This window comes from Plutella xylostella, chromosome 29, assembly GCF_932276165.1.
Source record: "Plutella xylostella chromosome 29, ilPluXylo3.1, whole genome shotgun sequence".
Classification (NCBI taxonomy): Eukaryota; Metazoa; Arthropoda; class Insecta; order Lepidoptera; family Plutellidae; genus Plutella; species Plutella xylostella.
Window position 1 is genome coordinate 5498539 of NC_064009.1, and position 14153 is coordinate 5512691.

At 38.4% G+C, this 14153-nt stretch overlaps 2 protein-coding genes across 6 annotated transcripts in view; both read right to left on the bottom strand.

Annotated features, from left to right (window-relative positions):
- Positions 1–3: 3 nt before the first annotated feature.
- On the bottom strand, positions 4–1562 carry LOC105381680. The gene is made up of 3 exons (XM_011551464.3): positions 1275–1562; positions 801–1046; positions 4–237 (listed from the first exon to the last, which is right to left on the bottom strand). The coding sequence occupies exons 1-3, from the start codon at positions 1464–1466 to the stop codon at positions 82–84; spliced, it is 594 nt and encodes a 197-aa protein (XP_011549766.3). The 5' UTR covers positions 1467–1562; the 3' UTR covers positions 4–81.
- A 1969-nt stretch (positions 1563–3531) lies between these two features.
- LOC105381681 (3-phosphoinositide-dependent protein kinase 1) overlaps positions 3532–14153 on the bottom strand; it is a 55371-nt gene continuing 44749 nt past the window's right edge. For 4 of the 5 annotated variants that reach the window (XM_048631833.1, XM_048631834.1, XM_048631836.1 and 1 more), the window contains 4 exons: positions 7115–7361; positions 6066–6995; positions 5432–5709; positions 3532–5323 (listed from right to left, as the gene is read on the bottom strand). In XM_048631833.1, the coding sequence (XP_048487790.1) occupies positions 5219–5323; positions 5432–5709; positions 6066–6995; positions 7115–7361 (1560 nt within the window). In that variant the 3' untranslated portion in view covers positions 3532–5218. Of the gene's footprint in view, positions 5324–5431; positions 5710–6065; positions 6996–7114; positions 7362–10432; positions 10882–14153 lie in introns of those variants that run through there. The other variant, XM_048631835.1, reaches the window with a different exon arrangement.

Sequence of the window (14153 nt, forward strand, 5' to 3'; positions counted from 1 at the left end):
TTCTTTTAATTTTGCTTTTATTTCAACGATACTACATACATAATTACTTTTTAAATCTAACTAATAAATAAGACCTTTCACTTAGTTAAGTGGCACCCCTTCATACAGGGATGGACTGACTGGTTTGCCGAGGCCCATGGTGAACTCTACGGTGGGCTTCTCTCCCTCCTTGGCGACCCTCTTCACTCGGTTGGGGCTGTGACTGTAGCTGAGCGGCATCTTGAAGTCTGTCATTATCTGAAATTGAAATACACAGAAGTGTTATATTTATAATGTGTCCTCTCCTCTGTGCCCTAGGAGATAAAATAACATTTTGTTCCTTATAGTCTATTCGCTGTGTGGGTGTAAATATTTGCTTCTAGCTTTCCTAAGAGGAATTTTTACCTAGGAACCTTTGCGAATATCATCAAGGTCTGAATTCCCTTCCTAAGTTTGGACCATTTCTCCAACCAAGCTAGACATGCTAAATCTAGATATGCAGGTTACCTTACAATGTGTCCTTGTTGTGTATTCCTTCAGCAAAAGAGTGATATGCACACTGTACTTAAAATCATCAAAAGAACATCAAGATTACCAAATATGGCATAATAATCCTAACTAATATTATAAATGCGAAAGTAACTGTGTCTGTCTGTTACTCTTTCACGCCAAAACTACTCAACAGATTTGGATGAAATTTGGTATACATATGGTCTAGACCCCGAGAAAGAACATAGGCTACTTTTAATCCCAGAATTCCCACGGGAAAACTTGTTAAGGCGAATCGAAGCTCGCGGGAACAGCTAGTAGTTTATAAATACCTCAAGTCCTTTCTTCTCATGGTCCTTTTCAATAAACTTCTTCATCAAAGGGGGCATTTCTATACTGTTGGGCAACACTACCTCTGGGTAATCATGCACTTTGTCAACTTGCAAGTATTTGGCTTCTTCATTCTTAGGAACAAGTTGATAATCTGGTTTGTAGGAGGTGCGGTGTATCTCAGTGAGGGTTGGCAGTTTCCGGCCTCGGAAAGTCTTTTCAACCCAAACACGTACTTTTCGTCGTTCCTGGAAATAAGTAACATCAAACCATTATGTTTATAAAGTCTAAACAGTTTTACAACATCCAGATTTTAAGGCTAAGGGAAGAGGATGGGTTGGGTAGGTTTGTTAGAAAGAACAATTCAATGCACTAATGTATTCGATCTGTACAGTTTAGCCCAGATTAATTATATAATTATGTAATGTAAGTGCGAGTAATATGTATGGTTATACTAATGATAAGAATATATTTACCTCATCTGGACATGTTTCCACTTTCACAATCTTCATGAATGTCGGTTCTGGATATCTATTAAATACGGATCGGACTACGACTCTTCCGACCCCAAAATTTTTAAGGCTTCCCACTATCTCCCATAAGGTTTTACCTTTAAAATCTGTAGTTCTCCCCACATATTTTATAACAGTATTAGTAGCTGTAGACATAATTACTAGGATTTAATAATCAAAATTCTTAAATTCTGTTTATCAATCAAGTAACATAACCTTTTCCCAACCTCTCGTTTCTTTTGAAGTTATGTTGACAACTTGTCAAATTTACAGAAATTCTAAATCTATTCTGTGGAGATCTCAAACACGCTTCAATGGCGACACACGGACGCGGCTGTCAGCCGCGACTGATAAAGGCGCCGACACACGCAGAAACAGAACCGCCGCCGGCGGCCATCTATCGGATGATTTTAGAACTTTTTTAAAGAACTATCAGAAAACTTACCTATATAAAATGAAAAATCCTCAAAACTTTTCAAAATAACCAAAATAAGATTTGAAAATTGCTTCTGTTCCGTAACATAACTAAAAGAAGGCAGGCAAGAAGATACTGTTTCTACCTATAACCTACTCCTCAGGGACCTCAGTGACTTAATGACTTTAGCATAGGATTCGATACTATTTTCGAATCTACACAAAGGGTCACTTTTACCAAACGCTAAACGTATTTTAATAAAATTTTAAATACATTTTGTACTAACTGACATACGTATGACAGGCTACTAAATACGTTTAGCGTTTAGTGAAATTCCACCTAACATATGGAAAAAACAAATGTCACTTTTGGAACTAACTTTGCCTTACATTTTGACAGTGACAGTTGACGATACGCAACGTTAACGGAGGTTCGAAACTTATGCTCGCGACTCTTTGGCCGCACTTTTCAAGTTTTTCGGACGGTAAGTTAAAAGCTACGTTTTTTTTCTACAATTCAAAATAAAGTCTATCAGTCTATAGTCATGAAAATAAAGAGTGCGATTTTGCATTGTCAGTTTAACTTAAAGTTGATAACGATTGATAATCCCTTTTTAGCATATAACCGTTTTTTACGACCCGACCATTTACAATCAAAGTACTTACTTATTATACCTTTGATTGAATGATTTCAAAAGGTAGGATGCGCCTGTCAGAACATTTTACTTAAGAAAATGTCACCTGCGCGCTGGCCCCAATCCAATGAGGCGTTTGTTAAAAAAAAAAAAAGTTCCTTTTTGGAGAAATAGATGGCGTTGTCTGGGGTTGTACCAACTTTCAAACCCTCAGAACACACTCAGATCACAATATGTTATTCTGTGAGGCAACGAAATGTGAAAGTGACGTAGGTAGGTAGAATTGTAGTATTATTTTCTCTATGATGTCGATGTCACTGTTGCTTCAGCGTTCAGTGCGATTGTGCGTACAGCCGTTCTTTTCAAGTTTTCTCAGTTTCCTTGTGTTTCTCCTGTATTAATTGAGTTGTAGTTGAGCTATCTGCTCCTCCTCCCTTGATACTGTAGAGTTAGTGCACTTGAGATAGTGACTCTTTTGAGATAGTGACTCTTGTGAGATAGTGACTCTTGTGATAGTGACTGCTATACTGTAATAATGCCTAAGGACTATGGATCATGGTCCCTTGCCAATCTGAAGATAGAGTTACGAAAACGGAATGCCAAACTAACTGGACGGAAAGCCGGTGGTAGCTAGCCTATTCACAGAATACTTAGCACTATCCCAAGCCACATGCAGTCTGAGCCTCGGAAGGATGGCTCGCGCTACCACCCGACATTTAATCACAACTAGTGAGTTCTTATTCTGAGTTTAGTACTCTTTGCTCTCTATGTAATTTTTGACAGTTGGTACACTGCGTTTTCACGCCATCTATCGGCTTACCCAAAAGCTCAACTGACAGCTGTCAAGGAAAACGGCTCATTAAATTATGACAGATAATCAGAGAGTGTGATGATGATGTTCTCTATTCTGTTCCTCTTCCCTTTGATCCCCATCCACTCCATTGCCTTCCCCTTTTACAATCATCCATCCTCTCCTCTCCCCTTCCCTACACTTTACACCCTGGCCTTGTACTCAAACTCATGTCAAATCCAGTCCGCCTTCTTTCCGTCCTATGCAGCAAACCTACTATACACTTAAAAATGATTAATCTAGTCTGAAGAAAGCCAATAAGTACTTGGAACCATAGTTCATTATAATGGATCAACATTAGGGAAAGTAAAATAAATATCAGTAAAATCAACTTCATTTATTTAAATTTTCATGTTGTTAATTTGTGGAATTACGCAGTACAAATGTTGTAAAATACAATTACAACAGTTAACAGGTTGTTAAATTTTAAATGCAGTTTGTTTTTAACAATGTCATGGTTGTGTTTGGAGTCCAATAGTGTCTACTGATCCACATACACCTCTTTTTAACATTTGTAATGTTTATTTGGAACTAACGGTTTTAAACAATCATAATTAATATGGATTAAAAATCAATTTTACATTAAGCCCTAATTTACATCAAATAATGCTAGGCAAGTTTTAGGCATTTTTAAGACCTCACATTCACAGTTGAATTTAGCTTATGTGGAAGTCTTGCTTTCTTTTACAATAGTTATATTGGTTAGTAGTATAAATTAAAAAACATCAGTTACAATTTATAAATTAATAATGAACTGGTCTTCCACTAAATATGTATATATTATACTAAAGTTGCTAATTTATATGCCATGACATTGATAATTTTGAGGTTTTAGAAAGTATTACTTAACTCAAACACCTTGTTAATCAAACTCATCAAAGTAACTATTCCAAGATCTACAAAACCAATATAATTCTAACATTAAGAAAATAAGATTGAGTTATCATAATTATCCAAACAATCACCTTTGGTGCCGTATACTTTTTCTAAACCATAAGTAAGATGCATGGTTAAATGCACTTACTTCTATCTTCTATAACATCTCAATTGAAATTAAGTCAAACAGAGACAGTAAAGCGAAATTTCTGCTAAGCAAGGTTGTTGCCGGCTATCATCATGTGTTGTGTAATTTATACTAAACATGGCGCCTGGAACTAACTCCCTTTAAATTATCGTTCTTTTTACTTCACCTTCTAATTACAATGCCAATGACCCAACCCATTAGACTAATCAACTTTCATTAATTAAATTTCAAATATATTAAAATTACAATCATCCTAAATGTCATTGGCATAGAAGTAAAGAAGATTATCCGAACAAAATTTTCTATCTTTAAGAACTGTACAACAGTCACATCCCGTTGGCAAATTATTAAAATAAAATAAATAATAATTTAGCTAATAATTGGCTACTTACCAACCGGAATGAGCTATGTGAACACGCGGGTGGCGATTAACAAGTTCGTCCTTACACTAGGCCTGCAGCACCACGGTCTCGTGATGCTGCGCCGGCCCACGATTATACATTAACACTAAACTAAGCGATATTAATAACAATAATTTAAGACAAATATTTACACATCATTATTAGCAATATCGAATTTTAAATAATCATAAATTAGAATAACTTAAGGGTATTCGGGACATACTTATAGGAATCAGTCATTCAGAATCGACCGTAATTAATCGTACGCTGTTCTCTTCGTAATTTTGTACACATTTTCTTCTGCACTCTACGTCTCGGCGCGCTTGGAACATATTCGGCAACGCTCGATCCGTATGTGACGACGAGGACGCGTTGCGTTCATCCGGCACTCTGCACACCAGGTCGACGTCTGCGTCTGATGGTGCAGAAGGGTTGACATCCCTTTAGGGCAGATAGGTCAACATCGCAAGGCATTCCTGATATCATCGTGCTCGAAATGAAGGCTAGTTGTATCCTAGTAGTGTGCACTCGCCGTATGGGGAGCGGGGCGGGGGCGCGATTCGAAGCAACGAGCTCGACGCACCTTAAGTTGTATCTTGGCCATAAGTGCCGATGCGTACTTCGTCTATGACACGAGCCCACTCCAATGCGTATGATTCAGGATCCTCCAAATAGTATGTGCGGTTGGGCTGTAAAGAGAGAGAATCCAATTAGCTTCACCAAATGCTTCCACTATTTACAAAGAAATCAAATATAATTTTTAATTAAAGTTTTACAATCATCATAAGTCAACTTACCGTATGAACTAAAAATATTCTAAAGTTCTTGGCTTCCACGCGCAGCTCTGGAGACCAAGGTATTTCTCCCTTTAGAACCATGTTGACTGGATCAACGTAGAATAGTCGTGGGCCAGTTGTCAGCAGGAGCATTCGTCGTCTTGCGAACAATCCCTTCCTCTTGTCAACTAAGCCTTGCTTCAGAATTAATTCACCATCGACAAATTGATGGTATTTGTTTTCTCTTGCTTGTGCCTCCAAACGACGACGGCGCTCTTCAGGGCTTATGCTGAGAATTCCTGTAACAACCGAAAAAATACGTCACTTCTTATTCTTATAACGCTACAGTCAATTGTTAGTCAGGATTAGTAATAAAAACACGTGATCGTAATATCTTGGCATATCATTCATAAATATGGCCAGTACGCAAAGAAGCGCCAACTCATTCATGTAGTATGGCAGCCAACTGAGCAATAACTAAACACAAAGCCGGACGGATGCTTGACGTCATCGCATAGTACTGCAACCAAGAATGGAGGACGTCCGTTCTGAATCTAAATACGATTGAATCATATTTGTAGGATATGTGCATGTGCATGTACGGTCTAGAATACAAGTTTTGCATATAACATGTAATTTATGAAAAAAAAGTTACCTTTTGAAGTGGACAGGTCGAATTCCCACAGACGTACAAGCTGATTGTTTCCTAATCCGGGTTCAAGATGGTCAGGAACGGTGTACTCTTCTTCAAATGAACCTCCAGGCAAGTAAGGGTTGATTGTTGGTGGAGACTGTTCCAAGACAGTATCCCAGTCAATTCCGTTAAAGAATGGGTGTTTGCGAATACTCTCGTATGTTTCCCCCTTATCTTCAACTCCTAGCCTCTTTGTGTGATCCAAAATAAGAAGTTTTTCCACCAAATCTTTGGCATCTGCTGGGAAGCCCTCGGGAAACTCGTAGTCCAGCTTTAATATCTTTTGGAAAGTAAGGAATTCATTAGGGCCACGGAAAGGAGGAAGACCCGAAATCATTTGATAAATTATGCATCCTAGGGCCCACAGATCCGATGCCCGGGTGTCTTCGCGATGGCGCAGAAGCTCAGGGCTGACATACTGGGCTGTCCCGACAAAACTCATGTTACGTCTTCGCTCTCGCTCAGTTGACTGTGAATTGTCTTCAATATTAGCCTCTGGTATGGTACGAATCACCTCTGGGTCTAATATTTTCACTGTTCCGAAATCTGCTATTTGTAAGTGCATATTTTCGTCGAGTAATATATTTTCTGGTTTCAAGTCCCGATGAATAATTCCTTTAGAGTGCATTTTTTCTAGTGCTAATACTAGCTCAGCTGCGTAGTACTTAGCGACATCTAGTTCGAATGAACCAACTTTGTTTATGTAAGGCAGTAATTCTCCATTCTTTGCATACGATAACACAAAATATAATCTCTCTGCATCTTGGAAAGTGCAATACAGTCTCACAAATCCCTTGGGAACATTTGAAAGCATATTCAATGCCTCCTTTTCTCGTTTTATGTATTCGCCTTTCTTTTCTTTGATGATATGGCGTTTTTCGCATACTTTAACTGTAAACAATACAATTAACTATTAATACCATTCTTATTATACCAAATTATAAATAGAAGTATCCTTTCATTCAATTTAAGTACTGGATTTAAAATTCAAAAACACTTTGCACACTTACTTGCATATTCTTTTCCAGTATGAATATCTTTAGCCAAGAAAACTGTGCTGTAGCATCCATCGCCGATAACTTTTCCAAAAATGTAGTCTTGGGCAGTTCGCTTGGACTTGTTGGGGATGGTGGTGGACACCGGCGGCGGCGACAGCGCGGCCGCGGCCGGGCGCGCCTGCATCTTGGCCGGGGACTCGATGCCCGCCTCTGCTGTCGCGATGGGAGCTCGCACCGCGCTAGTGGCCTTTCCGCTGGCCTGTAACAAAACATACCTATTGTTAATATAATTTTGTTTATAAATAATGTTTAAATGAACGGCACTATACACTAACAATCGCGTGTCTAGTGAAGCGTTGGCAACGACGCGTCGGTCCAGTCTGAACGCTCACTTATTTATTTCAATGGACCGAGATGCGGAGAGACTGCGCGGTGATGGTGCTCCGTCGTGTGAGGTGGGGGCCGGGGCAAGACTGTTGCCATTTAAAAAGTAGGTGACCACTCATCATAAACAAAAATTCTTCGACAATTTATGTAATTTATCCCAGTAATTTTGAACGTGCCGGTACGCTTTACAGTAATCTTGTTCATTATAACTGAATAAATTCCAGCGATTGTAAGTTTATCAATATTGTAGGACTAGTGTGACAACTTTCACGACACCTTCCAATTTTTGTGGCCAGTTCTTCTGAGACATGGCGGCACCTACGGCATTGCCGCTTTCATTTGCGTAACAAAATTGTGCGTTACTTGCATAATAGGTAATAAGTTAAATATTTTATATTGGTTATAACTTATATCTTTGCAAAAAATCCTCAAAAATATGACGTAAACATAACATTTTGTAATCCTTATACTTATCCATCTCTTTCTGACTAGTACGTATGGTAGTTGTTATTATAGTCTGACGGTTAATACGCGAAAAAGCAAAAGAAAGCGCCTTTTACAAAGATACCGTTGCAATAATGGCGCGTAGTGAAATACACTTACTTTCGAGGATAAGTACTTTTACTCGTCCACGCAAGGCTATCCTCTGATCATGATAATCACAAGAAGTGCGGTTTCGAAGCACGTTATTTTATTTTATTCTGTCCTAGTTATTTGCATTTGTAAGTAATAAATAATAACCCGTCCACCGTCCAGCCTATTATAGTACCATTAGCCTTCCCAAGTAGTAGGCCTGAATGGCTCAATTGTAGTGCAATGTAGATGGCTGAGGCATGAGTCAGTGAGTCACTAATAAAAGAGCCGGTCTGCAATGGGCAGTGTGGGCACGCGGGCCGCAAGTGGGTCTCGCATTCCGCGGCGGTGCGGTGTACCAAGTGGGGTCACTCTATTGATGAAAAACGAAGTTTGAGCGCTGCTGCACGAGCCACGACTCTACCTCGTTGTCGGCAGCTCTCATTCGTTCGTTTATTGCAGTATAGAGTAACCCCCAGAGCCGCAACGGTACTCGGCGGCATTCCCACGCCGCGACGCATTCCGCGCTCGCTGGCCCCACCGCTCGACCTCGATCCCCTCTACACTCTCACAAATCACTTTACCGCCGCCTACCGCTAATAACCAACAACGCTACTTATTGATACAATTCTCTTTCCATCCTTAGCATACCGCTCTATACTGTAGGAATACGTTAACCTTAATAAACAACAGATGCCTTGGACTTTAAACCGAACAATTGCGTAGTTTATAACTAAATACAGATAGCGACATCATAACAGCTGAGATGGTTTGTGTGATGCAATTACTGTTGTGCAACATTTGTTTAGTAAGGCCCGTTAATACTGTGAATAGTATTAGTCTTTAAAGGTACTAGCTACCTAATAGACGGTGCGTGAGTGTTCAACTGATCACTCAACAGCCTTGTACTAAATACTTTAGTATACGGATGTAGAACATAATGTTGCGTATTGCAAGTCTCCGGTGCAGCAAAAACATCCGGTTGCAACGGCAAGCTGTGTGTGTCCAGCAGTTTATATCTTACTTTTAACCTTAAATGATCATTGATGTATGAATTTAGCTTCTTATTTATAACAAACAACATTATTTCATTATCTTTTTAAGATTCATGTACACGATCTAGACGAGTGCTCTTGGTATCAAATCAAATCACCGAAAATACGACTTATCAGTAAGCTTTGTATATTATTTTCGTATAAAATAGCAGCAGGAACATTTTAATAAATAATATGTTTTGCCGGTGGTTTTACTAAATAATTAAATTACAGCATACGCCAAAATAAATATTTATGTGACGTAGGTTAGGTACACACAAATATACATAAACAACAATATTGGTATTTCACCGAGATAAAAAAGATAACGTTTGAGTTTATCGCCATATTAAAAACAGACCATCGTACATAGCAGGTACTCACTACACAAAGTATCTATGGACTTGGTGCTGTGACAGTAATTTTACACAAACATGACAATACTTTGAAATTACAGATTTGGTAGGCGGAGAGTTCAGAAGTGGGATAGATATAGACTGTGATAATTTGATTTTAAAAATAACAAATTCTATCAAAAACACTCCATATTTTGTAACAGTACAGTGAACTGCAAAGTGCAAGTCTTTGTAAACAAGTGTACGTTTAGTTGAAGCACTCATCACCGCCGCAGTAAACAAGTCGGTGTAGTGAACAGATCACGCCGCCGCCGCGTGAACAAACAAGTTCGATGTCGCTTGACTTTACCGTGCGACCCGCGACGGCACTCGCCATTGATGCGACGACCAAGGTGGTCGCTCACACAAACAAAATAACTAAAAATGAAAAAACTATGCACACACCAACTACATTATCGACTGAAGTAATTTACCAACACTCTTTATTGAACAAGATGCATCTAAAATTAACAACGGAAGTCCTTAAAGAAATCTTAACACTTGAAAGGCATTCCTAAGTGTTACAAATAACAAACCGTCTCAAACATACATCACTTGTTGACAGACATTCCATCCAACTATGCGTTCCCACCCTTTCACTTCTTCAATGCTGTTACTTTTCCAATACAAATTATTGTCAACATTGTACAAGTATTGATAAATATGTAATAGTAAAATGTAAGCCAAAGGAATTTTGGTTTTGTTTACTTATGTAATGTTCTAAAATATTCATATTTACTAAATTTCCTTTAACATAACGGCCAATGTTACGAAAATGACATTAATAAATTGAAAATGTGACATTGAAAGAATGAATAAGGTCAGTCTCACATCGTAAACATAAACAACATTATTTAAATTCAAAAGAGCACCGCACCAAATTATAGGATGTTGTGTATAGATAGGGCGCCAGACGCGGGGCGAGGAGTCGTTGACCTTACCTTCGATTTGGGAGAGGGCTGTTTCCCGCGCTTCGTAGAACTGACGCCGAGAAGTCTTAAAATTCTGTTGGCTGCTTCCAGAAGAGTATCACTGCCCCTCGATCCTCTTTTAACTCTGATGGTCAAACCGCTCATCGCGACCCAGTCTCAAGAATAATAAAATTCACTATTTTCCGAATGTTCAGAACGGTCGAAAACACAAATATTCAGGTCCGTGAAGTTAAAACTCCGAAACAATATTATAGAATTAACTTAAACAAAAAGAAAACACTTTATTTAAATAAGAATTAGCTAAAGGAACACTAATGTGATGTAGGAAACTATATTTGTTTATTTTGTTTTGAGTATTGAGCGTACGTCCGAACGTTAGCTCAGCGCGTAACAGACTGAACTCTGCGAGCGACTAGCACCGATCCGTTTGAACGGCGGCGTCTACTTGCCAGACAAATCGCACGGCGGCGGCGGCGGCGGGCGGCGCGGCAGCGTGGTATGGATGTGACCCGCCGCCCCCGCCCCGCGCCCTGCGTCGCTTAGAACGTTGCATCGCGTCGTCGCGTGTCACTCCCCCCTAGCCTCCCACTCTGCTACCCACCCGAATTACTATACACTCTGATTGTAGCTATATGTAAACATAGTCTACTAGCATTTTATAGTAACTTAGTGAAAGCCTTCAGATCTTTCTTATTAATGTACATTTTAGCCAAATTGATTTAAAATCTGAGGGCCTATGTTGGCTAACACTACAAACGATAATTTCAGATTTCAAGATTAATATTGTTTGCTATTATACTACAGACTTTAAATCCTTGCCAAACTTCGCAGAAGCGAAATAATATTTGGATTGTTTTGAAAAGCCACGCGGACACCACCGAGATGCAGCAACGTGGTCGGAGATTAGATAAGCGCGGGAAAATGCTTCTCCTAGTAATCGATGCCTCGAGTCCAGAGTCGCTCCGTGCAGGATTCGCAGTCTACTTCGCCACATAGAAAACAGATTACAAATATTTTCTTAATCATTACGGGAAAAATACAAATTACTTAAACGATTCTTGGTAATTTTCAAGATTAGTTTATAGGCAACTGACGTTGTCAAGCTTAGCAACAATAACAGTATGCATGTATTCTATGTAATTGGTTATCATTAAGTATGTTTTAAATTTATTGGAGTTCACTTTATTTGTTAGGTCATAAAACTGGCATGTTTATATTGCAGTTTGAAGCATGCCGTACATTAAACATCGTGTGAATGCACCTTGCGCCTAGCAACAAAGTCAGCTAATCCTTGACATTTATAGTTTGCCTTACACGTGGACGAGATTTCTAACAATGTTTGTTAAAATATATTTGCACATAAATTTAATGCACTAGTAAGTGAAATATTTGCTTTTGATTACCTAATACTTTATTTATTTACACTAAACAATTGTGCAGTAGTACTAGAAACTGTTGTAATGAATTCTTAAATTAATATGACACGATTTGCGTACGTTTTTATTAATAATAAGACCCTAAGGAAACAGCCCTGCTGCGGTAGCTACAGAAATTTTATGATGGTTTACGTAGCTTTAATAACGAACCTAGAATTCAAACAACTGTATCCTATATTTCCGGGAAACAAACTAGCAATTAAATACATATCCTTTAAACCCGTGTCTTCATATATTTTTTCATACATACAAGAGATTTAATTTCAAGAACCTTTCGGAGACAGCTAGCAGAGATGTGTAAATAGGAGCAGATCGCATTGTGTCGGGCGCGGGCAGCTGGCGGCGGCACGTGCAAGCGCCACGGGCATGGATAGACTAACTTTTATTTTCTTTATTGTTGTACTTATATTTCTTTGCTTTGGTTTGCTAATTAGATGCTTTGATTTGCTTGATAAATTCTTGAGTGCTTTGCTTGCAAATTATTATAAATTTTCAAAAAAGCTTCTTGATAATTATCCTTTTCTATGTCTATAGTCTATGTCTATGTAGATAGGATTCAAGCAAAACCATTCATTTTCTCGTGAAAAGGGAAAAAAAGATTATTGTTTACAAGTCGCTCAAAGCTTTAAAATGAATGACTTTCTCTATTGTTATTACTTAAAATACAAAAGTGAACCAAATCTTTTGGCTGGAGTTTGAATAGAAACTTTGCTTAAGAAATGGTAACATAATTTAAATAAATTGTAGACGGGCAAATGATGAGACCCCAAAGCCAGGTGCGTAGAGCAATTTTTTGCTTTCTTGGGGCATCGCCCGCTACCCTAAGCCCTCAGACATTGATTCAAACAAAAATAAAACCTTATAGAACGTTGAACTTACCACCTGGCATATCACCTTCCAGAGCACATGTCTGGTGCATAAACCACTACAGTTAAATGTTAAGAGTATTTAAAATGATATATTTTTATATACTATATTAACCTTTCCAGTCAAAAGCGCATTGCAAATAAATCTAACATAATGTATAAATTGTACCGAATAGTGTGTTTGCATTGCAGTACTGTATCAGTACTTACAGGTGGTGTTCCCACGAAATCTTTGTAAAAGTTTTGAGATGATATTTATCTAACAATACTGAAAGGAAATAACTTATGACAGGTGTAACAACTGGATGTATGGTAGGTACCTTCAAATTGCAAATGTGTTATCATGCTTAGTGTGGTAATGTTTTGATAAGGTGCAAATCGACCGAGTGATAAGAAAAGCGTCGAGCTTGTTGGCGCCAGGGCAGGTTTGATGTCAAGAATATGATATGATAGTGCGCAATGACGGCGTCGCCGCGTCGCCGTAGTTTCGCGGCGCCCGCGCATCTTATCTAAAAGATTCGTCAAAAACAAAGCGCAGCATATTTGATGAAGTTTTTTTAAAGTGGGATCATTGCGGCACGGCAGATGTTCGGATCGGACTCGACAGGTGCATCAACATAAGGAGGATTCTTTGTTGTTTATAAATAAATACTTAATGAGCCTCTTTTTGAACTCTCCAGTCAGAAATCTTAGAAATGTTGTAGGTATATATATAGATATAGATAGCATATATAGATATAGATATAGATAGATATATATATATAGATAGCAATTTAAGTATATTGGGTACTAAACTGAAAAGTTATTACATGTTGTATGACTTGCCAACAATACACATAAATTATTAACAATAGCTGGCATGGCACGTGTAAAAGACGGTTAAAATAAATACTAGTCGCGAATACAATAATATTTATAAATGAACATATTGCAAAATTTACTATTGCAGACAATCACGGTCAGCGTTTTATTATCCTCGTGTAACGTTTCCGCCACATAATCTGGTCTAAAGACAACTCCGCACTATCGAGTGTAGCAGGTAATGGTCGCGGATTGCTTAGTTAGCATTGGAATTTTTACACTGTTCCTAACAAACACTAATAAACAAATAACAATCTCAATCCATAAAAGATCACCAATCATGTAGGCAAAAAATATGCCGTTCAGCCTTGGGTGGGTACTTTGAACCTTTGCTCAGTGGACGCTATACACGATGGACACCGGTGTGCTGAGACAAGTGCCCCTCGTAGGTACCCACGTCTAATCGCACATTGTTTCACTACAGCTAAGTAAGCAACAGTACATGCTAAGTTCAATGTCCTATTATAAAATAGATAATATGTTACATTTAACCAAATGCTAATTATGTTAATGCTAGAATAATTATGTACCTGCATTTGTTAATTATACTACAAATATAGGATTTAC

Excerpts from the sequence above, each read along its gene's own strand:
- LOC105381680 (XM_011551464.3), bottom strand. The coding sequence starts at position 1,466 with ATGTCTACAGCTACTAATACTGTTATAAAATATGTGGGGAGAACTACA. Across the intron at positions 1,047-1,274 it reads TGGAAACATGTCCAGATGAG|GAACGACGAAAAGTACGTGT; the intron begins GTAAATATATTC and ends ACTTATTTCCAG. Across the intron at positions 238-800 it reads ATGAGAAGAAAGGACTTGAG|ATAATGACAGACTTCAAGAT; the intron begins GTATTTATAAAC and ends TTTCAATTTCAG.